Source organism: Opisthocomus hoazin, chromosome 2, assembly GCF_030867145.1.
Source record: "Opisthocomus hoazin isolate bOpiHoa1 chromosome 2, bOpiHoa1.hap1, whole genome shotgun sequence".
In the NCBI taxonomy this organism is placed as follows: Eukaryota; Metazoa; Chordata; class Aves; order Opisthocomiformes; family Opisthocomidae; genus Opisthocomus; species Opisthocomus hoazin.
In genome coordinates this window covers 1,086,340-1,109,277 of record NC_134415.1, presented here as the reverse complement: position 1 = coordinate 1,109,277, position 22,938 = coordinate 1,086,340, and the positions used below count along the sequence as shown (strand labels likewise).

Sequence of the window (22,938 nt, the reverse complement as noted above, 5' to 3'; positions counted from 1 at the left end):
TGCCACACTTCCCCTTCCGGGCAGTCATGAAATTCAAGTGAAGCACGGAGATCTTGCTGACTGCACCATGAAGAAGGAAAACCAAATTCTTTAGATGCCTGGACGTGTCTTCAGGGCTTCCAACACTGGGAGGAGATCCTAAATTAAAGCCTCCAGTTGGTATCAATACAGAAGCGCATTCTGCAGCTAGACTAAAAGTGACCAGTGTACTTCAGCAACCTACTTCTCAGATTTACTAAGACTTTACCAAATTATTTCATGCCTGTCAATGACACAGCTTGCACTGGAAAAACTTCTTAAAATTTACTTTGTTTCTGGATTTTAGTAAACTTGAGTTTTGCCCACTTAGACAAGCAGCAGCAATCAGTAAAACTGGGAAGTAAACTCAGCTTCCTATCTCCTTCCCTTCATTTTGCATTCTTGCACGAAAAGCAATCAAAAGGCAAGTCCAATTTTACAGATTCACACTCCCACCTCCATGTTTTCGTTCTTTCCCACATTTAAGCAAACACTATTAAATAAACAGGCTCCTCTTTCTGAAATGATCTGTTCCTAACACAACTTTCACATGTGGTTAAGAACGTGAAAGATACAAAGTTTAAAGTGGAGGGAGGGAAGTGTTTTCATTTTTAAAAACACCTCAACGAAACACTAAGGACAACAACAAAAACTAGACTTCCAAGCTGGTCGTAAAGATTTCCCAAAAGACATTAATTCTCAATTTAAGAGCCTCTGGCCCACAATCAGATGCTCGGATCAATCCCTAAACTTGGGAATGACTAAATGCCCTATTTAAACGTCTTCCGTAACAAATGCCAAGGTATGCATTTACTAAAGACAAAGTGAAAACAGAGCTTTACAAATCCAGTCAACAAAACAAAACAGCAGCTGGACTATGAATGGCAAAGCTGCAGTAAACAACACTTAGGAAAGCTGCGACACGTTGGAATAGATGGAATAGATGGAGACTCCTCAGGAGGACTGGAATATGAAATGCAGCAGATTAAATCCAAGGCTACATGCAAACTAAACTGCATGAAAAAAAATTATGTGCTCTCTTGTACATTATACTAAGGTTCAACAGTGACACCTCAGAAAAAGGTCCACACCATTCTGAGCAGCATAACCACGACGTTTATAAACAATGAATCTTGGGACTCCTACAGAAACGTAACAGAAAACAACGCGCAGAGCATGCTGGAAATAAAACAACAGTTACCAGCAGAGAGTAAGCGAGCAGCACAGAACATACCAAAGCTTCAATAAATAAGAAATTCTAAAGACACAGAGCGCCTTCACTGTAGTTTATAACAGCACCAGGACCTTTCATACTGGGCATAGTGCAGAGAATCTCTCGCTCTATCTCAAGAAAAAGCTCCTTCTGAAGGCTTGCGATGTGGGTACCAGCACGGAGCAGCAGAGTCAGCGCAACGCAGCTGGTTACAAGGAGAGAGCTGAAAGAAAAGACAGTTTAGACAAAAGAGAAAGACGAGGAGGTGGGATGAACGGCAGCAAGCAAACCAAGCCAGCCTCCCTCGGCCAAAGGCCAGGTGAAGACCCCAGTGGGTGGCACCAAGGCGGCAGCCGCAGTCCCTCCGGGATGGGGCAAGGTCGCTGGGCTGCCAGTGGCCTCGGGCAGGCGCCGGGTCACCCCCGTCCCCACTCTGCTCCCCCCAGCACGGGGACAGGGGGTGCAACACCCCCCCATGACGGGCGCTCGCTCCGTGCTCGGGTATGCAACACGAACAACTGCCAGCGGGGAAAAATTAACCTGGCAAATCGATCCGCACCAGAGCGCTCAAAGAAAACCGAGCATTAATCACACACGGTACGGAGAGTGAAGTGTTACTACCGGCAGGGCTGTTGCAGCTCACCACCAGGTGTAACACGAGTTGCCACTCGTTTTTAAGAGGCTACTACATTCTTTTCGTTTTTAGGTTTTACGTTTAGCTGGTTTTAATCTGAAATTTAGGAAAGATGACTGGCAACGCAGAAGCTTAAGGCTATACGGATATTCCAGCAACAGAAAGAAGAAACAGTGAAAATAAAGCTAATTCCAACCAAATGGAAGATCCAAAGACCTACCATGGTGAGCTGTATGAAATTATTCCTGCTCTCCTCTATAGGAGCAAAAAACTGCATAGTTAAAAGGGCAGCACATCACTCATTCCAGAAAAGAGTTACAGATCTTGAGACAGCCACAAAAAAATAGGGAAAGAATTATGACACTACCAGAAAGTGCACTGCTCTGAGGGAAGGAGACTGCATCTCCCAGTGACACACAAGCCCCGCAGACACCGTGCGCCCGGCCTGCCTGCAGCCAGCTGCCACAGCACTTCTGCCTCCCTCGGAGGCTCGAGGGCCACCAACCTCCACCGCCCGCTGCCGCCGGCCAGCGACGCCCGCTGCGTCCCGCCCCGACAGCCCTCAGCCCAGCGCGGCCTCAGGGCGCCAGTTCAGCTCCCGACCCAGCGGCAGGCTGCAGACATTCTCCTTCCTTGCTCGACTCGCTTCCTCCCAGGCTGCCGAGCTGCGACAGGGCACTGCACAACCCAGGGAAGGCCACGCGTCGCAGACCGCAGGGAACAGGGACACCTTCCCAAACAAGCATCTCCTTTCGGCATCTCCAAGCTTCCAAACCAGGTCAAAGCCACCCTCTGTAACACCTCGCCAAGGTTGTCCAGTAACTTAACAACAACAACAAACCACCCAACAAAACAGGCCCTGTAGTTATTTTGCAGTAAACACGCGGGACAATGTCCTGTTAACTCGGCACACACGTCACCCAAGACCTGTGCTTGGTCTTCCCTAACCGACGGGCGCCTGGGGACGCTTCCGGTCGGCAGGAACCACACGGGAACCGGCGTGGAAGTGACCCCAGCTAACAGCCCAGCGCATCTACCGGGGGTAGCACAAGAGCGCTAAGGAAAAGCTGGTCCCTCTCGCAGGAAACCGCGGGAGTCCAGTGAACGTCTTCCTTTGAATCCACTGCAGCCTCAGAAAATTAACATCATGTAAAACATGATTATAAATGCTACTGCCCATTTCTCAATGCAACTTCGGCCCTGGCTCTCTTATGACCAGAAAATAATATAGAAATTCATATAGAAAATATATTCTATTACATACTTTCTACAGAAAATACTCTAGATTTTCTATAGAAAAATAGATATAATTCAAAATGGTGAAACACATTCAAGAACTTGCCAAACATTCATTTTATGACACGATAAATCTACACTTCAAGCAAAGGAATATGGATGAGCTTCTCATTAACTACAGAAAAGGTGTGTGGTAGACTTCCAGCAACTGCCAGAATGACGCTCAACTGTTTTCACCACACAACTACTAAAAAATCCTTACGTCTTCCAGTAAAAAAAGGCTACTACCTCGCAGGAAGCTTTACTTCAGTAAAATTTAAAATAAAAACAAAAAAAATAAAAAAAATAAAAAAATAAAAAAAAAAAATCAACCCACAACTATCAGGACTGGTAACAGGTTTGATTTTCTAAAGAGCAGAACAAAGTTAAATTCAGAGCGAGAAAGGAGCAGCTCCTGTTTCATATACTTGCTAAGATTGGTCCTGTTGGCCCAGAAATCAGGCCGTGTTTCACCTTAGGGATCCTATAACCAGGAGAATCATTCTCATACAGATCATCCTTCTGATTTCATTTAAGAGGGGGAACCGGACCAATGAAATGTTTGCAAGAATAACCTTACTGAATTGTTCCAAATGCTACACTTTGTATTTCGCCGTTAGATGTTCCTATTCTCTTCACCTTCACAGTGACAGAATTCAGTGCTGCTCATTCTTAACTCTGCCTGAACGATGATCACCTCCCAAGGCACCCAAAAGAGCAGCCCTGAAGTGCTGCAGTGAGGACATTCAGTTAAGCGTCCAATAAAAGCATGTATTTCTTACCAGATTTATTTGCAATTATTTCTATGAACAGATGATAAGCATGTAATTTTTTAGTAAGCTCCCTCAAGAATGTTTTCTATTTTTTTTAATATAGTGCTTACCATACATGGGAAATTGTATTTGTAAATTCTGTTCCTAGTTATCCTATAGGAAGAAGATCAGCGTTTGGCACTACTGAAAATCACAGATTGGGAGGACGATTCGCTGAAACGTACCGGTACCAACACTTCTGAAAAACGCTGTGCCTCTGCCGGAAAGGACGTCACGACCTTCCAGCGGGAACTCCAGACCAGTTAAATTGTTTACGGCATCGCTTCTCGCAGCAGCGTAAAGCCGCCAACAGCCTTCAAACACATGGATATGCTCTTTTTAAATCTCAGATCACATTAGGGTTAAATCTGACATAAGGGGAAAGCTGTGAAGCAGTTGATAAATTTCAATTAATTATGCATACTAGGGCCTACTCTACAACAGGAGCAAATTTCAAGCTCATAAAGGAATAGAGTTTTCCAGAAGCCTTACCATGGAAAGTTTAAGCAGCAAGGTCATTTCTTTTCTATTTAAGAAAAAAGAACCCAACACAACACTGTATCTAGTTCTTAAATAAAGGAAGACTGAAGTGTCATCCATCTGAACTAAACAGGCCAAGCAAAATACCCTGCAATTCCTATGTTCTCCTCAATGTCGAAATGGGTGGATAAATTTAAAGCCTGCTCTCTCAGGAGTTGCTTTATAGGCAATTTTCTCCCAGTATCAAGGTCTGCAATTTCCATTTGGCTGCCAGTTTGCGATTAAATTCATCACCTTTATTATAAAAATGTGCTGCACTCCACGGCCCGCCGCACCAGAACCGCAAGGAAGCCATTTTTCACTGCTAAGAGCGGCATCGCTGCGAGGCAGCCACCGCATCCAGCCCGACCCAGCGCCTCCAGCGCGAGGCCAGCCCCGCGCCCGCGGGAAGGGCCCCCACCGCGCGCGTACCGCAGGGCAGGCTCTGCGCAGCGGGTGCCTTCGCTTCAGCCTTTTCAGGAAAGGCCACCATTACCTCTTCTAGTCAGTGCTTCTGCAAACCAACAGTGTGAAAACAAAGAGATTGACACCAAACGTGTCCACCGGCATTAATCAAAACACTCCCGAGAACAAAATCAGTGCACACACTGCCTACGCCTTGCACTCCTTACTAAAACATATTAAACTGCCTTGAAACATTTGTATCTTTAGTAAGCACCCCACAGGAATTTTTTTATGTACATTTTCGCTTCATATCATGTCCCTTTCCCCCCCCCGCAAACTTTGGTTTTTAAATTTCCACTAATTTTTCCCACCTGAACATAACCTACTTTTCTATAACAGCTTTTGGCGAGCCTGAAAAGTACTCAGGAAAAAAACACTGACTATTCACTGTCTCTTGATATGGAAGTAATAGGAGCGAACACAGCTCAAGCAAACCACACATGTTCTAATGTCCTCCTCCACTAAGAACCAGAAGAAATGCCCTGCCTTCATTTTGCTTCTTTTTATAAATGCTACCTGAGCCAAGCAGAATGTAATATAGAATTTGTACTTGAAAACACAAATACACGACTGGAAACACAGAGCACCAAAGTGATAGCTACCAACAGCACTAAGAGCTAACTAAAAGCCACATGCCGAATCTTTATGAAGTATGGGAGTTAAATTCATATCGGTTTGCGCTTCATTGAATAAGAGACTTTAAATTACAGTAAAACAATAAAAAATAATATGCAATGAGCAATTAAAAATATTAAGCCCTTCATATTCTACTAAAAAAGCACAAGAATGTCATTTTAGCTTACGTAATTGCTGTATTAGTCACACTGAAAGGTAATCAAATTGTATTAGAGGTAAGCAATCTACACGCACAATATAACTTCATTTTACATGTTAGCTTCTTTACGTATTAATCAGTTTTATTAACTAATGTTGCATTTCAAAAGGTGCATTTCTCTCACACTGGTTCCCAAAACCACTTTGTTAAGGGCTAAGCAAACAGTATCTCATACAAAGCTGACGTATCTCAACAGTCAAGCTACCCCAGGAGATCTTCTCAACTCATTTCACTTTGTGGCCACGTCAGTGACGATAACAACACGGCAAATGGTAATGGCGGTGCTCTGGTCAATTCTCACGGGCCTTTCAAAATGTAAGAAAAACCTGTTAAACAATAAATCTCTGATATTTAACTGGTAGAAGTTAAAAAATTAAGTAAATCATGGGCACGTATCAGAAATTATTAAATCTTGCACAACGGAGACGTTCTGCACTGAATCAGCTGGGTCACATGAAATCCAATGGAAGTGCCATCTAGACTCCAACGACTAATGGAAAGGACGTACTGCCCGGCATTAACAGCACTGTAAATTACAGAAATCATCTCAGAAGCCACTTCATAAACATCAACTCTAAAAATCAAAGTTAAACAACCGAAGGCTCATTAGCCTATCTGTCTAAAAAATTAACTTAAATTTCAGCCAGAACTGTCAAACATTTGTCACATTGCAGAATAACACTAGAAACTTTCTTTTGGCAATAAAAAATGGCATCTTGTCACACTGTAATTAATCGGTTTCCACTGCAATGCAGCACAGAAAGCTGACTTCAACTCAACTTTATTGAAGACAATAGCTTGGTATTTGCAAGCTGAAGTTCCGATTATTTCACAGCCCAGCGCGTTTAACAACTGGCACATCAAGTTCCGGGATTTCGATGAAATTATCAACTAGATAAGATACTGCAGCATCAGTGTTTACCTCTTGCCACTACAGCAAAAGCTGAGATCGGAGCTTTTCTCACTGAAGCTACCATGAGAGAAGGATTACTGTTTCATCAAAATCTGAAGAATTAACCAAAATGCGGTTTATTATAAAGGAAAGTGTTCTGCATGACACCGATTGGTATCACAAGACAGGCAACAGTCAGCATAAAAAAAATTCCGTATGTGAGTTTGTATAATGATATCCACCGCCTTCCATAAGTAAATTTCAATATTTTATTTTTATTTTTTTAAAAACAAAATACTAACTTAATTTTTGTTGTCAAAACTCAAAATGTATTTACATTTAAAAAAAACCTTTCTGGTTTTAATAATAACAAAAATACTTAAAAGCTAAGCTACGTGAAAATATTCTTCATTCATAAAGAAAACATCTCAGTTGATCACAGTACATTAAAAACAGTCAGACACGTGAAGTCTAAAACAGTAGATTCTCACCGCGTCCCCTCTGGCTTTACAACTATAACAATCTTATGTATAACTTTAAGTTACATTAGAAAAAACATTTCTAGTCATCTTAAATCTTGCCCAGAGAGACAGCCTTCAGAGCCGGGCACGCTCCTCCAGAGACCCTGCCCCGCGCACGGGGAGGGGGGTGCGCCCGGGGCGACACACACGCCGGGCAGAAACACAGCGTCCAACCAAAACCGGCGCTTATTTCACCCGTCCGGCAGCCAGGATCTCTGCTGCCTGCGGAATTAAAATGGTGAAGACACCACAGGATCTCAGGGAGCAGCTACAGAATCATCAGCTCTCTCTGCAGCCGGCAGATTCCAGCGAGTCCCACGCCAGCCTGTCTCCGGAGCAAACCGACCGGCCGACAGAGCAACCCACCACACACATTGAACAGCCGGTATTTAAACTGCATGCTAATTTAACACAAGTTTATAAGGTTCTAACGCAACAGAGATTTGAATTACACTAGTTCCCTCTATCTGTTACATCCACCAGAAAGGACCTTACGAAATACGACTTTATATTCCAGATTGCTTTAAAGACTGTATTTACTACATAGGCAGGACCTCTGCCTGGACTACTATGTATTAATCAATGTTATGAGTTACATTCTGGCTTTTTTCTTCCAAGTTTGTTTATCACTAACACCAAACAACAGGTCCTATCAGTTCGGGGGAGGGGGGTTGGAGTTTGAGAGTTCCTGAAATATTTACAGCTAAAGGTACTCGAGCATCCAGAGCTTGCTTTAATGCCCTTATTGACGAATGACAACAGTGTGGCTATTTCAATGGCATTAAAATCAAAAGCTACAGATGCCCTTAAAGACAGTTTACTACTGAAATTATTCTATAATACTAGCATACCAAACACAATTCAGTGGGTTACACCTCTTGTACCTACTCTTGGCAATTAACACCCTAATATTTCAGAGTTCCAGTGCTGCAAACTGGCCTCTACTGATAGATACACAATTAGACTCTCTACACCTCATCGGGGGAACACGTCGTCACACTCAGTAGCTCAGTAAATAGGTCAGAGCAGGAAGCCCTAAGAAAAGAATAAATGCAGATAGGTGAAACAAGTTTCAATTTACACAATAGTGAGCATTATTTCCTTGAAGTTTCTTGTTTCAGAATTCTACTTTGGCCCATGGACAACTGCTACAATGAAAATGCCTTTAACCAGCGGTCTTCAACCTTTTCCACTCGCAGACTAACCAAAAGCTCCCAGAAGAGGTGAGGGCTCAGTGTCGCCTATTTCAATCTCCCAACAACAGACTTCCCTCGTCGTTATCTTCAGCAGCTCCTCCCGCGCAGTGGGTCTGCGAACCATAGGCTGAAGAACACCATTCTGGCACCTGACACGGCTTTCCACTTAGCTCCATTAACTTTGCAAACAAAAGAGATGCTGTCTACTTCAGAGAGAACACGGTCTCAGAGGTTTCATCTCAAACACTATTTTGTTTTCACGCAGCAGCAAAATATAAGCCCTTCAGAGTTCAGTTCAGGAAAAAAAAAATCTCTTTGATGTTACTCTCTGTGCAAGCGACCGCACAGTTTCACTGACGGAGCTGCGAAATGAAACACGTCTGCTTTGTAATTCTTTGCCATGTCAGAAAAGGTTAGGACCAGGAGTGGCTAGAGTAGCTCAGCGTGATAAGCACGAGGAAAAATACTACCGACCAAGCTGGAAAAAGGCAGTACGTGCGGAGGAAATCTTGATTAGATTGTACGAACATTAACTTCAACGTAAAGTATCTCCATCTTTCTCACCGTAAGATAATGTCCTGCCAAACATGACCCGAAGCAGGTGACGAGCTACTTTGGATCTTACACTACAACAGCTACTGACACCTCTCTATCTCAGCGCTGTTCTCCCTTCCTGAACCAAGTCTAGCACATAATCTCCTAATGTTTGCAGGATAACTTAAATTGTTCTATGATTTTTGCAAATTGGAAGCATTTTCCAAGCAGAACGGCATTTCAATTCAAAATGAAAGTACTTCAAGAAAATGTATTCTGATTTTTCTGCTCCTTTCATATAATGATTTGATTAATTTCACAGTTTCAAGATCAACATATAATACAATTTTTGTAGTTACTTCTACAGTAATACATTCTTAAAAAGTACTATGCCCTTTGTGTCATTATACCAATACAGATAGGTGCATAGTATTTGCATCCATATTTATGACATTAAGTTTCACTAATTAGCTTAACAGCCTGGAAATTATCCAGGTTCCATTATTAGCAATATTCATTCCTTCACCTTCCAAGCAAAGAAAAAAAGAGGAAACCACCCCCTCGTCTATAGCAGCATAAGCTGTGTTTCAACTATACATATTACATATTATGAAAAACTGCTAATCCATACCTAGTCTAGGAAAAAAGCTCCTTAAATGTTGGTGCTTTATTAGTATCTTGCCTTTGCATCTGAAGTTTAACACTAGGAGCACGCAACAAAAGCTTGAAGAAAGAGAGAACACAATATCCTTCTGACTGTTCAGGAACACATTTTAGTTATTAACAATCGCTCTGAACTTTCAGCCTCCAAGCTGCTTGATCCAGAAGAGAAAGATGTACCAAAAATGTAGTTTGATCTGCGCAGCAGTTTCCACCATAACGTACCATTACACTACCCTAGCCATGACTACCAGACGACATCCTGAACCGCTTGTCTTCAACACCGATTCCAGCCCTGAATTCTGCTCAGGGCTGACAAAGCCTGCACATACACGCTTTCGCCTGCACGTGTAGGTTTAGGTACCTACAGTAACCTGTCAGAAAAAATCCGTACAAACAGCCCCCACAAAGTAAAGAACTTGAATGTTATCGCATTAAACTGTTCTCCATGCATCACGTGTTCAACAATTTGACATAACGAGCAGTCAAAAACAACTCCAGCACAAACCATATTAAATGGGATTAGAAAGAGCTGTGCACATGACAAAACCCACTTAGTTATGCTACTATGTTGACAGAGCAAAAAAACAAAGGCAGTTTTGCTTCTGTTTTAACCTCCTCAAACTGACAACCATTTCCTTTATCCTAAAAAAACAAACAATTAAAAAAAACCTGAAAGTGACCGGTAACTGAAGTAACTGAAAGTAACTGAAAGCTGTGAGACCTAACAAAGGGTAGAGCAAAATAAAGTTCAAAATAAACCAAATCTGCCTCCCCGGTAAGTTCTCTAGGTTTCTACTGCCAAACCAGGCTGCTGAGATTGCAAACATCAAGGGAAGTCAGAGAGTCTGCCTTGTCTATCAGTCCCAAAGATTTACGCAAACCTTTCTCAGCGCGGTGTAAACCAGCCGTCTCCGGGCCAGCTGAAGCTGCTGAGTTGCAGGAGAAGGTGCAGCCCTTTTGCTCCAGCTCCTCACCATCAGCTCTCCTGCCCACGCTCCTCGGAGCTGTCTGGCTGACAACTGCTCTCTTACTCATCCCACGTTAACCGGAGCCTGATGCCAGAACACCTTTCTGAAGACACTCAGCAGCACTAAAACCACCGAGCGCCCTCGGTGTGCATTAAACCTCCCGTTTGGAACCAACACGCTTCCTCATGAATAGTGATGAATAAATTACAGTTACTAAACCGGCAGGCACTAGGTTTACGTACCCCATTACCTACAGACGGAGCTTCCGCACAGCTCCTTGCTTCCCCAGAAGCTACATCCAAATTATTAGAAATTGGAAGTACTTTGATCCATAGAGAACTTAACCTCCATTATCCCCACATAAAGTTGATATATGGAAGTTTTTCCACTCCTGCTCCTCAAAATATCAGTATATTTCTTAAATTCCACAGGTCTCTCAAAAAAGTTCTTTGAAGTCCATTAAGCTTAATAAGCTTTTCTCAAGAAAGCCAGTTGTACTTTATGCAGTTTCTTCCAAGGTGGATTTGATCTTTAGATGTTTGCTCCAGATTTTTTCCCTTGTCACAAAATTTATCCACAGAGAACAAACCTAAAACACTGCAACAAATCTCAAAATACAAGACTCAAATCTCTGTAAACATGTTATTACAACAGCTAAATACACCTCCCTTCTAAAAGCAACTGCAGCCACTAATTTTCTACCTGAGAGATACTAAAGTACCATTCTTCCCCTCCCGATGTTTTAACGAACAGGTCCTCCCAGCAGAACCCTGGTTAGAGCTCATTTCTGACCCCCACCATACCAGCTGTGCCCCAGATTGTGTTCAAGTCTCTTCACCAGTTGAGCACAAAGTCGACAGGACCATGTGAAAAGTGGCAACAAAAGCACCCGTACCGGGAGGCTGGCTCCAGGTTGGTTCAGAGGCAGTATCGCACTCCCACAAAAGCCTCGAGCAGTTTACAGTAGTAGTAATTCCCTCGTAAACTGACTGTGTACGAGCCTCCCCGACCACACGTATCTTTGTGGGTGATACGATACTCACGCAGTTCAAAAGCTACCGACAGTTTGCCTCTCCCCCCGTCCTACACGCACCACTTTCTCACTGCGCAGACCATCTCCACAGCAAAACCACCACACTTTGACCACCCCAGCTGGGCCTGTTCCAGCACTGCAACCTTCAAATGCCGCACACACCAGCTGTCGGACAACACACTTGTCAATAGGTTACACACGCAGTATTTAGGCAAAGCTAGCCTGGAAGGTTGCAGGGGGAGACGACAGCACTTTGACAACTGGGGAAAACGTCCGTGTTCGTTTCTGGTGCAGGGGTGCCGCTCACGTCCTTCGGAACGAGACAAACCGAAACCAGCCAGTCCAGTTGGCTTGCTCTGTGTCTAAAAATTCAAAATTGTGCATTAAGTTTTTATATAATTATTTGCAGGTTGCTAGATTAAGCTGTATTAAGAAGAATATTAACTGATTTGCTACTGCTTCGAAGTCTGGCATCAGGCAACATCAGCTGAATGTTTTAGCTGAGTTGCCATTTAAATATATGAACCAGAACATTAAGTTTTTATTCATACTTGTGCTAGTCAGATCTGTTGCTTACTTTTTAGAATTTCAGGCGTATTCCACCTCCTAGACACTAGTGAAGAAAATACACTGCAGTGAGGATAGGACATTTTGACCAAGTAACTGTTACAGAGATTTCTGAAACGTTTCTTTAATCAGAATTAGACAACACAATAAAGTTCATTATTTCAACAGCTGAAGGATTTAACGAATTTAGCAAAGTCTGGCTTCCATCTAGTGTCAGCTAGTCTGAAAATAGTCACGCCCTTGAAATTTTGAATGGACCAGATGCATGATCAGCTGACACCAATTAGGAGTTTCAGACTTTAAAGTAAATGTTTCCGCAAATGCGCTTCTCTCCCCGAGGCTCTGCTCCGTCTCCTCAGCACCGAGCCACCTCAGCCTTGCGCCAACACAACTACACCAAGACCACACACGGCAAGTTCCACCACGGCTCTGATCCGTCGGAAGAGGAAGCCAGCACCACACAAAAACAAACTCAGAAACCCCCTGACCAGTCCAGAACGCCAGCTGACCTTCTCAGCCAAAAACCGGCCCACCAGCCAAGGGTGGAAGGCACTGCACCACCTGCCCCTGCCCTGCCATCAGCAGCCATCCCCATGCACTACTCCGCAGAACTACGCCGGCCTAACCTCCCCGTGAGGTGACATGCCAGGGTTTCTTCTCCTTTTCAAATCAAGTCTTAAAGAAGCCTAAGCATCTCTAGGGTTATACAGCATTACAAGTGTCACCTGCCCCACCAATAACGCACTCGGCGTCAGCCAGTTCTCCCACAAACCGCTCCACAGCTTATCCCCTCTGGGAACGGGCACCATCATCATCATCATCCCCAGGACCCTCCCGCTCCCCCAAGCATCGCAGTGACGTCGCCAAGCATCGACACGTCGCTCTGGGACACCCCGTGCTGGGAACGCAGAAAGTCTCCTCCAGCCCACTACAGCTCAGAGTGAAGCACAAGTATTCAGGTGCAGCTGCAAAACAGCCGTAAGTGTTTAAAAAACTGATTCAAAAAATTGACTTCCAGCGTGCTATTTAATCAGCTACACACCACCAAAAACACTGAAGGAAAGCCCATTAATAGCTACCTATTGCCATTTCTCTTCCAGAGAATCATTTTTTTGCAATGAACCAAGAAGCAAAATTTACGATTTCGACACCAATTACAGAAATCATTCTCAAGTGAAAAGTAACTGAAAACACTTTTCAATTTTTACTCGGTATTTTAAGACACGAGAATAAAATAAAAGCCCTGCTGGTGCTACCACCCCCGTGCCGAGCGCTGACCCCTGGTGAAGCAGGCACGGAGCGCCAGAGCAGCGTCAGGTCCCGGTAGCGGCCCAGGGAGCCGCAGCCGCCCGGCCCGGGGCACGTCGGCCTGCCCTGTCCTGCGGCCGCCCGGCCCGCCCGCGACCCACACGCTGCTCACCGAGACGCGAGGGCCGCCCTGCCCATGGAGCTGGGTGCTATTTCCCCGCAAAGCTGCCACGGCTGCCTTGCTCGTTCAAGCACAAATTGTCTCAAAAATCTCCGCTCTGCTATTAGAAAGCTAACTGCACTTCCACTAGTGCTTCCAAGAACAACAACCAGCAGAAAGCCGAAGCCAGAAGTCACTCGCACTGCGCTGCGCGAGGCAACACGGGGCATCTTCTCCAGTCAGAACTGGAAATGTAACATCGCCTGCCTTCCAGCAACGCACCTCTGTCTCATCAGAGCAAAGGCATTTAGCTGGGCCTGTTGTGACACGACAAGCAGCAATGCTTTCACTCTGAAAGAGGGCAGATCTAGGCTGGATATAAGGAAGAAATTCTTCACACTGAGGGTGGTGAAACCCTGGCCCAGGTTGCCCAGAGGTCGATGCCCCATCCCTGGGGACATTCCAGGCCAGGCTGGACGGGGCTCTGAGCACCCTGGGCTGGCTGAAGATGTCCCTGCTCACTGCAGGGAGGTTGGGCTGGACGGCCTCTAAAGGTCCCTGCCAACCCAAAGCATTCCATGATCCAATTCAGATTATAAACACTAGACCTATCACCTGTTTCAGGATTCAAAGAAAAGCTCCAGTGTCCTGCGCAGACCTAGATCCTCCTGCTACAAAGCCACAGATGTGTCTTACACGGTGCTTCTACTGACCTAACCAACTGTGTCAACCATGATGAGGTAAAAAACACTGGCAGTTTTACTGTTCCTTCTAGTTTTCTTAGCACTGGACTATTAAATTTCAATCAAGTGTCAAAATCAACAGAAGATTTTCATAATATGCATGTTGATTAAAATCAATGCAGAAAAAATCACGCAGCCCGAACAAGAAGTCGTGAGTTATGTTTCAGTAACAACAAGGGCCAGCGAGTGAGGGCATTCCATTACTCGCAGCTTTCCCGGCAAGGCGTTTTCCCCCATCGTCCGCCCCCGACATTCCGCAGACGCAGTGGGATGGAGCCACCGGTCTCCGTGGCAGACTCCGGTAATTAACGTTAACACAGGCCTACCCTGGCTGCGCCAGAGTGTACACCAGATCAGCATCTAACAGCACATCTAATTAACAGCACAGCTGCACCAGCATGCCTTCTCCAAAAAGGAGAGCATTTTAAGGTTACGGACAGTAACTAAAGACGATTCAAATGTGCTTGCTTTCTACCAAATTCTACACAATTCAGCCCACTGTAAGGATCCCGTTCCTGATTTGGCATTGTTTAGCGTACTCAGAGGAAGAAAGCTTTAGTTTGAGCAGGACCGAAACAGATAACCTGGTCAAAGAGAGTTCCTGAACTGCAGAAGTAACCATTCATTTCATGTCCAGCCTTCTCTCCACAGGCACAACGCCCGCAGAACACCAGCAACTTTTTTCTGACTTGACCTTTTCTCTCCCCATGCTTGTAAACTTCATTTTCACAACGCAGACATTCTAAGTGCTCTCCTAAGCGTCTCGCAGTTGTTGGTGGTTGGCTGGGGTTCTCCCCCACTTCACTACAACATTAACCAACACACCCCCAGTTTTTCCTCTGTGTGCTACAGCAGCATGGTGTGCCACTCCCTGATCTTGTCGGCGCTTGGTCAGATGTTTCGAATCGTAGCAAGAGGTTTTACAGGACACTAGTTGCTCTGGAAACTATTGCGTGCAGTTTCAGACGAGGAAAATGCAACTCGATTCCGACCTTCAGGAACAAGCCACACTAAAGACAAATGATGAAAAATTCAAACAGGTCTCCCCCAATCTAAACACAAATGAGTTAGCAGCTCCTGTACAGAACTAAATCTGCTACAGCTACTCTTACTGAAAAACCCTCCGATGACAGGCATTTAAATAATCAGTTATTGGTAAGCAACAGTGAGCAATCTGCTTTCAAAACCTGAGTTTAAAATAACTGCTTTACTAATTTAAAAAAATGGGTGTTGTTTTGACTGCTGAAAGTTTTAAGTGATATGCCAGGTGACTGCAACCCTATAGACGCTGCAGATACAGCTTCAAAAGTAACTTATTTTAAAAAGAACTGAACTGTTGGAGGGAATTTTTAAAAGTTTTGAATATTCTTCCCCAAGCTAAACAGATAAGCTTTTTCCTAAGTGCAACAGAGCTTTCGTTTTGCTGTTTTAAGAGGCTGCCAGGGAATTACAACCAAAAAAGCCCCACACCGCAGAACAGCTCCGACGAAGTTTCTGAACACACAGGTTCCAGAGGCTTTACAACCTCCTTATTACGAGACAATCCTTAACCAGAGAACCGCCTCAGACCATTACCTTAAGACTTACAGATTAAAGAACTAGATTCATAAGAGCACTCCTGACAAACAGCACACAAACAATACTTAGTGCTCTTGCAGCATGCTGTTTTGCACAATTTTAATGTTAAAACTCAAAGTTTAAAAACTACTCTTTGGGCAAAAAGCTATCATAAGGCCTTTATCCTAAAGCATATCCTTCTCTCGCATGAAGAGGCATGGTTTGCAGTGAAATAATGGGGTTTTACGACGAGATCCGACACAGCTGAAAAGCAGACATGCCAACGCGGCCAACGTCCCCTCACCAAGCCTGACAAGTCAGCAAAGCCCCAGCTGAGGACAGGCTGCATTTACATGATGGCAAACACTAAGGTCAGGCACAAAAGTAACCAGGTAACGTCTCGGGGAGAGCTCACTCGCCATGCCAGAACACAGATCGGCAGCCCCAGCTCCAGCAGACATCTTGGCCACGGCCGCTCTGGGGACGGGGCTCTGCGAGCTGACACGCGCTGCTCGCAGCCAGCCCAGCAAACGCAGCACAGCACCCCAGAAAAATCCACGCTCCTTCATCCCCACCTAGACGTTTCCACAGCTAGTTCTGTTATAGCTGCTGATCAGAAAGGCACAGCCTGTTCCACGTGAAATTACACCTATCTCCACAAAAGCCAGATGCATGGCGTAATTTCAAGGCAGACACACTTTTAAGCCACCTCCAACACAAGTCTGACAGGAAGGCAGAAGCTTCTGAGGTGTAGTTTACAGAGGAAAAATGAATTCCCAGTGAAGTCTGCGTCAATACCTTTTTAAAAAAAGGTTCAGACCACAGGTTTGATCTGTGTACATTCCTATCAAGCACAACATTCCGACCACTTGTAGGCTCCAGAAACAAAATGCAAATATTAAAATTACCCTACTCAGACCTCAGTTAATAGTCTAGGCACATATGCTCACATCTGCTGGAAGAATAAAACCAAAGTGCCTCATTAACTCCAACAGGTCAGAGTGCAACCGCCGAGTTCGAAATCTCCGATGTATAAAAAATAAAAATTAAAAAACAGCGGAAGAAAAAAGGCACAACTTTATTCATTTCCACAAAGGGGATCACTAAGACACACAAGCTGTCAGAAACAAACGATCTAGGTTAGAATCACAAAAGCTAGTATCTGAGAAGCTGAAGAGCAAAAAAACCAGGTCACACTCGCCGGTGCAAACAATGACGGGAAGCACGGCCTACTCCACACGCAGGAAGAGCCCTCTCTTCCCACAGGTTTGCACTGCTCTGATAAAAACAGCCCAGCTTCCTAGTCATTATGATGTGCACTTTAAACATCCTCGCTAGTTCACAAAAGCCTTATTTATACTCAAGAACTTGAAAGCACACATATGCAAAAATACCTGTAACCTAAATAAAACTGTGAGTTTCATAACGTACTATAAAGTCGCTACTTAAAATAAAAAGTTTCCTCCATATACCCCTCACATTTAAGCTGATCTTCAAAACCAGTTGCGTAGGGCAGGGACCATCTACTAAGTTAAGCACTATGAATTTCAAAGATCACACACTAGGACAGAGTTCAGAAAGGAAAATGCGTTCTGGGTAATACACACAGCACAGAAACGGGCCAAAAAAGTGAACGCACGTTCTGAAACCTACACAGATCAGATGTACTGCTCTTCATCTAAACTGACAGGGCCCTTTCTATCTCTTGTTGCATACAATTACAAGAAGCCCATTTGAGCTGTTTTTAAATACTGGCATGTAAAAATAAATAAATAAATAAATCCCTAGCATTCCAGCAGGAAAGCAATCCCAGGGGATTTTTCATTCAAATTCTTAGGGTTGTGACTATTTCTTCAATTTGACTAGTACAAAAAAAAAAAAAAAAGGAAAAGGCTGATCATAATATTATTCTTCTCAAACATAAGCAAAACCTTCAGGAAAATGGTTGTATAGTAACCAAAAAAAAAAAACCACGCCTACCTAAAGCACAAAACAATAAACTAGACACAGCAAATCAAGCTGGGGGGGGGCGGGGGCAAAGAGGGAACGTGAACACTGTAACTTTATTTTTAGGTGTATATATATATAAAAATCTATATATACACACATCTGCCCCTAACATTTGGTATTCTCAAAGGTGCCACAAGCAGCTAATGGAACTATTAAATACTACACTTCTAAGCACGCATTCCAGACCTCGCAGACCTCTCTCCCGCAGCAGGGAACTCTCCCGGAGGCTGTCAGCACAGAACGGGGTGCCCCTCCGGCACCCGGGACAGGCGTTGTACGAACAACTGTCACCCTGGCTGCCCAACGGCCCACCGCTCCCGACCATCCCAACGCTCTGCCCAAGCACAACACACGGGGCAGGCCGTGTGCACACGGGCTCCTGCAGAGCCCCCAGCTCCATCGCCCCGCGGTGGTCCCTGGCCTGAGAGCGGCCACCTCGCCCCTGGCCACCCCGCGGTGGCCCCTTCTCCGAGAGCCACCACCTTGTCCCTGGCCCCATCACCCCATGGTGGCCCCTTCTCTGAGAGCCACCACCTTGTCCCTGGCCCCATCACCCCATGGTGGCCCCTTCTCTGAGAGCCACCACCTTGTCCCTGGCCCCATCACCCCATGGTGGCCCCTTCTCTGAGAGCCACCACCTTGTCCCTGGCCCCATCACCCCATGGTGGCCCCTTCTCTGAGAGCCACCACCTTGTCCCTGGCCCCGTCACCCCATGGTGGCCCCTTCCCATCGAGCCACCACCTTGTCCCTGGCCCCGTCACCCCACGGTGACCCCTTCCCATGGAGCTAGCCCCTCGCCCCAGCCCTGTCACTCCACGGTGGCCCCCTGCCCGCCAGTGGCCCCCTTGCCCCGGCCGGGTCCCCCCGTGTCCCCCCCCGCGACCGGCAGCCAGGCACCAGATCTGCACGGAAGGGTTTTTTCCACATTCCGAGAAGTTTTCTGCCCCCACACCACTTCCACCCGACTGCCAACGCCAACAGGAGGAGCAGGGCAGCTTAAAGGGGCAGCCGGCCTCCGCCGGGGCTGTCGCCACACGCAGACCCCATTTTGCTTATTTCTCTCGCACGGCAGAGCGCGAAGCGGAGCTCCAACGCAACCCTGCAACTTTCTGGGCAGGAGTCTCCGCAGCCCTCCCTCTGGAAGTCCAACACTCCGCGGCACAGACTTCCAGAGCTTTCGATATTTAAAAATACATCACAGGGCGTAAGGATTTCAGACATTCCTTTCGCAGTCTCCTTCTCGTGTGGGGAAATGTTTTTCTTTCTTTTGTTCTCTGACCAAAAGGAAAAAAAAAAAAAAACCAAAAAAAAACAAAAAGGTTTCGGGCCTCCTCTGGCCAAAGGCACGAAGCTGCAGAGATTCAGGAATTCACAAATCCGACAGCAAGCCGCTGGCAGGCTCGTCTGCGCTAAAACGGGCGCTTCCCAGTCCGGTTTCTTCTCGGTTGTTTACTGTAAGCTGAACTACTCTGACGAGGCTGCTCGCTGTGGTGACCACGAACACAACTTCCACACAGTTCTACTTATCCCATCCGCAAGTGCTCCGATATAAATTCAAACTTCACCGAGAGCGTTGAAAATGAAAAACAGTCTCCGGTTCCACCGCTTCCCAGAGTCCATCTCTCCGCGCTCCTCACCGGGGCTTTCCCACTCCGCTCTGGCTCATTTCGGAGGCAGCAGTTTCGGGGCAGGCTGATTCCGGGCTATCGCGTTCGCACAGCCCTGGGCGCGGGCGGGGAGCCGGCCCGCTCCCCCACCTCCCGCAGCCAGCACCCCCTCGAACTCCCTTCAGCGGGGGGGCACCGCGCACCCCCCGCCCAGACCCTGCCTCGCCGGCTGAGCTCGGCGATCCCGCGCCGAGAGCCCAAACCGGCTCAGCGCAGGGAAGCCGCCCCGGTTCGCCCAGCCGGCGGCTCGGCTCTGCCCGGGCTCCGGGGCTCTCCCCGGGCCCGGCCCCCCCCTCCCGGTCGGGGCCCGCCGCGGTGGCAGGGACGTGCGGGACGGCCGCGCCCAGCCCCGCTGCCCCGGCGCCATCGCTGGCGGGTCGGAGCCCACCCTCAGCGGGGGCTATGGGGGGACGAAGCCCCCCGGAGAGGCGGCAGCCGCGGCCGGCCGGAGCGCACCGGGACGTTTCGTAATTCCCCCCCCCCCCCCCAAAGTCGGGCGCCGGGGCGATCCAAGTTAGTTTCTTTAAAAGGCAAGGCGGGCCGAGAGCAGGATTCGCCCGCTCCGCAGGAAAATCACGGTTAGCTGGGGTGGGGTCGGGCCGGGGCCGCTCGGCCCCCCCGCCTCGGCCATCCGGCCCCGGGCGGCCTCCGGGGCAGCCGGACCCCCGACACCGCACACCCCCCCCCCCCGCCCCGGGCCGCTCCCCGCCCGCCCGGGCCGCTCCCAGCCCCCCGCGCATTCCTCAGCCCCGCTCCCGCCCGCCCTCCCCCGGAAAGCAGGAAACCCCCTGAGGGAGACCGACAGACCGCCGGACCGACCGACCGGCCGGCCCCCGGAGCGGGGCCCTGCGCGGCCGGGCCGCCCCCCCCGCCCGGCCCGCACTTCCCCTTTGTCCGCGGCTCCCGGCGGGCCGCCCCCCCTCCCCGGGCCGTACCCTCGTCCAGCAGCCGCTCGAGGTGGTTGAAGATCCCGCAGAAGTTGGGCAGGCTGCTCATCAGCTTCTTGTCGTTCATCAGCTGCATCAGGTAATCGGGGCTCGGCTTCGGCTTCTCCTTGGCTTCCATTTCCCCAACCATATTCCAAGCCCGCGCGGGGACGGCGAGCGCCGGCTGCAGCTCCGCCGAGCGACGCGGCCGCGGCACGGGGCGCCGGGCTGGGAGGCGGCGGGGGAGGGGAGGGGGCGGGGAGGGGAGCTTCCCCGAGGAAGGAGGAGGAGGAGGAGGAGGAGGATTCAAATCCGGAGGCGAACGCGTAGCCGCCGCCGAGTCCGGGGGGAGCTCGGGAGGAGCCCCCGCGGGCTGCGCCCTCCGCCCCGGGCACGGGGACCCGCCGCCTCCTCTCGCTGCCGCCGCCGCTCCCCGGCTCCGTGCGCCCTCGGCCGGCGCAGTCCTCGGCGCGTTCCCCCCCCCCCCCCCCCTTCTCCTCCTCCTCCTCCTCCTCCTCCTCCTCCCGCCGCCGCCGCGCACACCCTCGCCGAGCCCGGCTGCTCCTCCCGGCGCTGCCCCCGGCCTCCGCGGCGGGGACGGAGGGGACGGAGGGGACGGACGGGCGGGCGCGGCGGGCGCTGCCGAGGGGCCGCCGCCGGTGTCTCTGTCTCCGCCGCCGCTGTCGTTGCCGCCGCGCCGGGCGCGTCCTCCTCGGCTGCTCTCGGCGCTCCGGCCCCGCCCGCCGCCGCCGGTGGCTGCCGAGTGCCGGCCCCGCCGCCGCCCCCGCGCTTCTCCTCAGTTCGCGCCCGAGTTCGCCTCAGTTCAGGCTGCGCTGGCGGCGGCGGCGGCAGGGGGCGGGGCGGGGCAGGGCGCGCGGGGGCGGGCCCGGGGGCGGGGCGGTGCGGCCGGTGCTCGGCGGCGGCAGCGCCGCGTGGCGGAGCCGGCGGTGCCTCCCGCTCGCCGCGAGGCCCGGGGCGCGGGAGGGGGAGGTTCTCCGAGGCCACGCCCCCTCCGAGCGGCGGCGCGTGGACAGGCGGCCGCGCAGCGTGGCGTGCCGCTCCCGCGCGCCTCCCCCGCCCCGCGGGAACGCGCGCGCACGGCACTCTTCGAACGAAGCAGCACGGAGGAGGCGGGGCCGGGTCACGTGCGCTCGGGGGGCGGGGGAGGGCCCCGCCCAGGCGCGCGCGCGTGCGCCCGCCCGCCCTTCACACGGCCCCGCCGCCGCCTCGCGCGTCCGCGGCCTCGCGCGGCGGAAGGGGGAGAACCGGGGGCGGGCGGCTGCGCCGCGCATGCGCTCGCGGGCGGTGGGCGGGGCGGGCGGCGGAACGGCGCGAGGGGCGGGGCGGGGGGCGCCGAGCGCCCCCGCGGGAGGGCCGGGCGCGGTGGGGGCTGCTCTGCCTGCCCTTCTCCTCCTTCCATCCCGCCGGAGCGGCGCAGCGGCCGTCTCGGCACCGGCCCGGGGCCTGACGCGGCTGGAGGGGAGGCGGGGGCTCCCGGCCCGCCCGCAGCCCGCCCCCGTCAGGCCGCTGCGCCCTGCCCGCTTCCTCCGGCGAGCTCCCGGCCGCGGCCTGGGGCGGGCGGAAGGCGCTTAGCCCGCGGCCCGCGCGACAGGGGGCGGGTCCATCGCTGCCGCCACGTCAGGAGCGCGCCCTGGGCGGGAGAGCGCGGCCTGCGCGGTCAGAGCGGCGGGGCCGGGAGTGCTGCGCTCAGCCGCGGGACCCGCCGCCCGCCCGGGGCAGCGCGGCCTGCTCGGCCCCGGCGCCGCCACCGCGCTCCGCCGGCCCCGCTGTGAGACACGGCCTGTGTGCTGCGCGGTGCCGCGGCCCGGGTCCCTGAGGTGCCGCGGCCCGGGTCCCTGAGGTGCCGCCGCCCCGGTCCCTGAGGTGTGCGCAGAGCTGCCGCCCGGGTCCCTGTCGCAGCTGAGCCCCAAGGACGGCGCGCCTGTGCAGCCCTCTGTTTGCTATCTTCTAACCAGTGCATCAACGCTCTTTTAACCCTGAGAAAACGCTGTCGGGTCCCTCAGCGTGATTGAGGGCATCCGTCAGACGGCAGGCTTCCGTCTTAGAATCAGACGAACTTTGATAGTGTTCGAATTAATTGTTCTGAACTGCTTAGTCTCACGGTAAAAATAGCGTATGGAGACTTTTCTCCCCAGCAGATTTGGGGCAGCTGTTCCCGTACCACTTCGTGATCGCCTCCCGCGCATGGAGCGCTGCCGGGGCCTGAGTCCGAGCAGGCGATGCAAGGTGAGACACAGCAGCACACAGGGCTGTGCGGGAGCTGTCGGTTGTCTGACCTGCTCACAGGAACAGTGGAGCCTGTCCTACGCTATTCTGCGCTTTTTACTGGAGAATAAAATGGTGCCCACCAGCACTGACTGGGGAATCGCTCGTTGCAGCGCAGTGCAGAAGCCGAGCTCTAGTTTGCTCCGTGTTAATCTGAGTGGTTCTCCCAAGTCTAAACAGCACAGAAATTGAGGG

General features: G+C 50.0%; 1 protein-coding gene across 10 annotated transcripts in view; it reads right to left on the bottom strand.

Moving 5' to 3' along the window:
• The window catches only part of QKI (QKI, KH domain containing RNA binding), a 158,697-nt gene extending 137,784 nt beyond the window's left edge, over window positions 1–20,913 (bottom strand). For 4 of the 10 annotated variants that reach the window (XR_012761963.1, XM_075411679.1, XM_075411689.1 and 1 more), the window contains exon 1: window positions 20,467–20,912. Coding sequence is in view for 9 of the 10 variants with exons in the window: in XM_075411679.1 (XP_075267794.1) it covers window positions 20,467–20,608 (142 nt within the window). In the remaining variant the exon portion in view is untranslated. Of the gene's footprint in view, window positions 1–6,693; window positions 6,764–8,389; window positions 8,520–10,458; window positions 10,628–20,466 lie in introns of those variants that run through there. The other 6 variants (XM_075411670.1, XM_075411717.1, XM_075411735.1 and 3 more) reach the window with 5 other exon arrangements.
• Window positions 20,914–22,938: the final 2,025 nt, after the last annotated feature.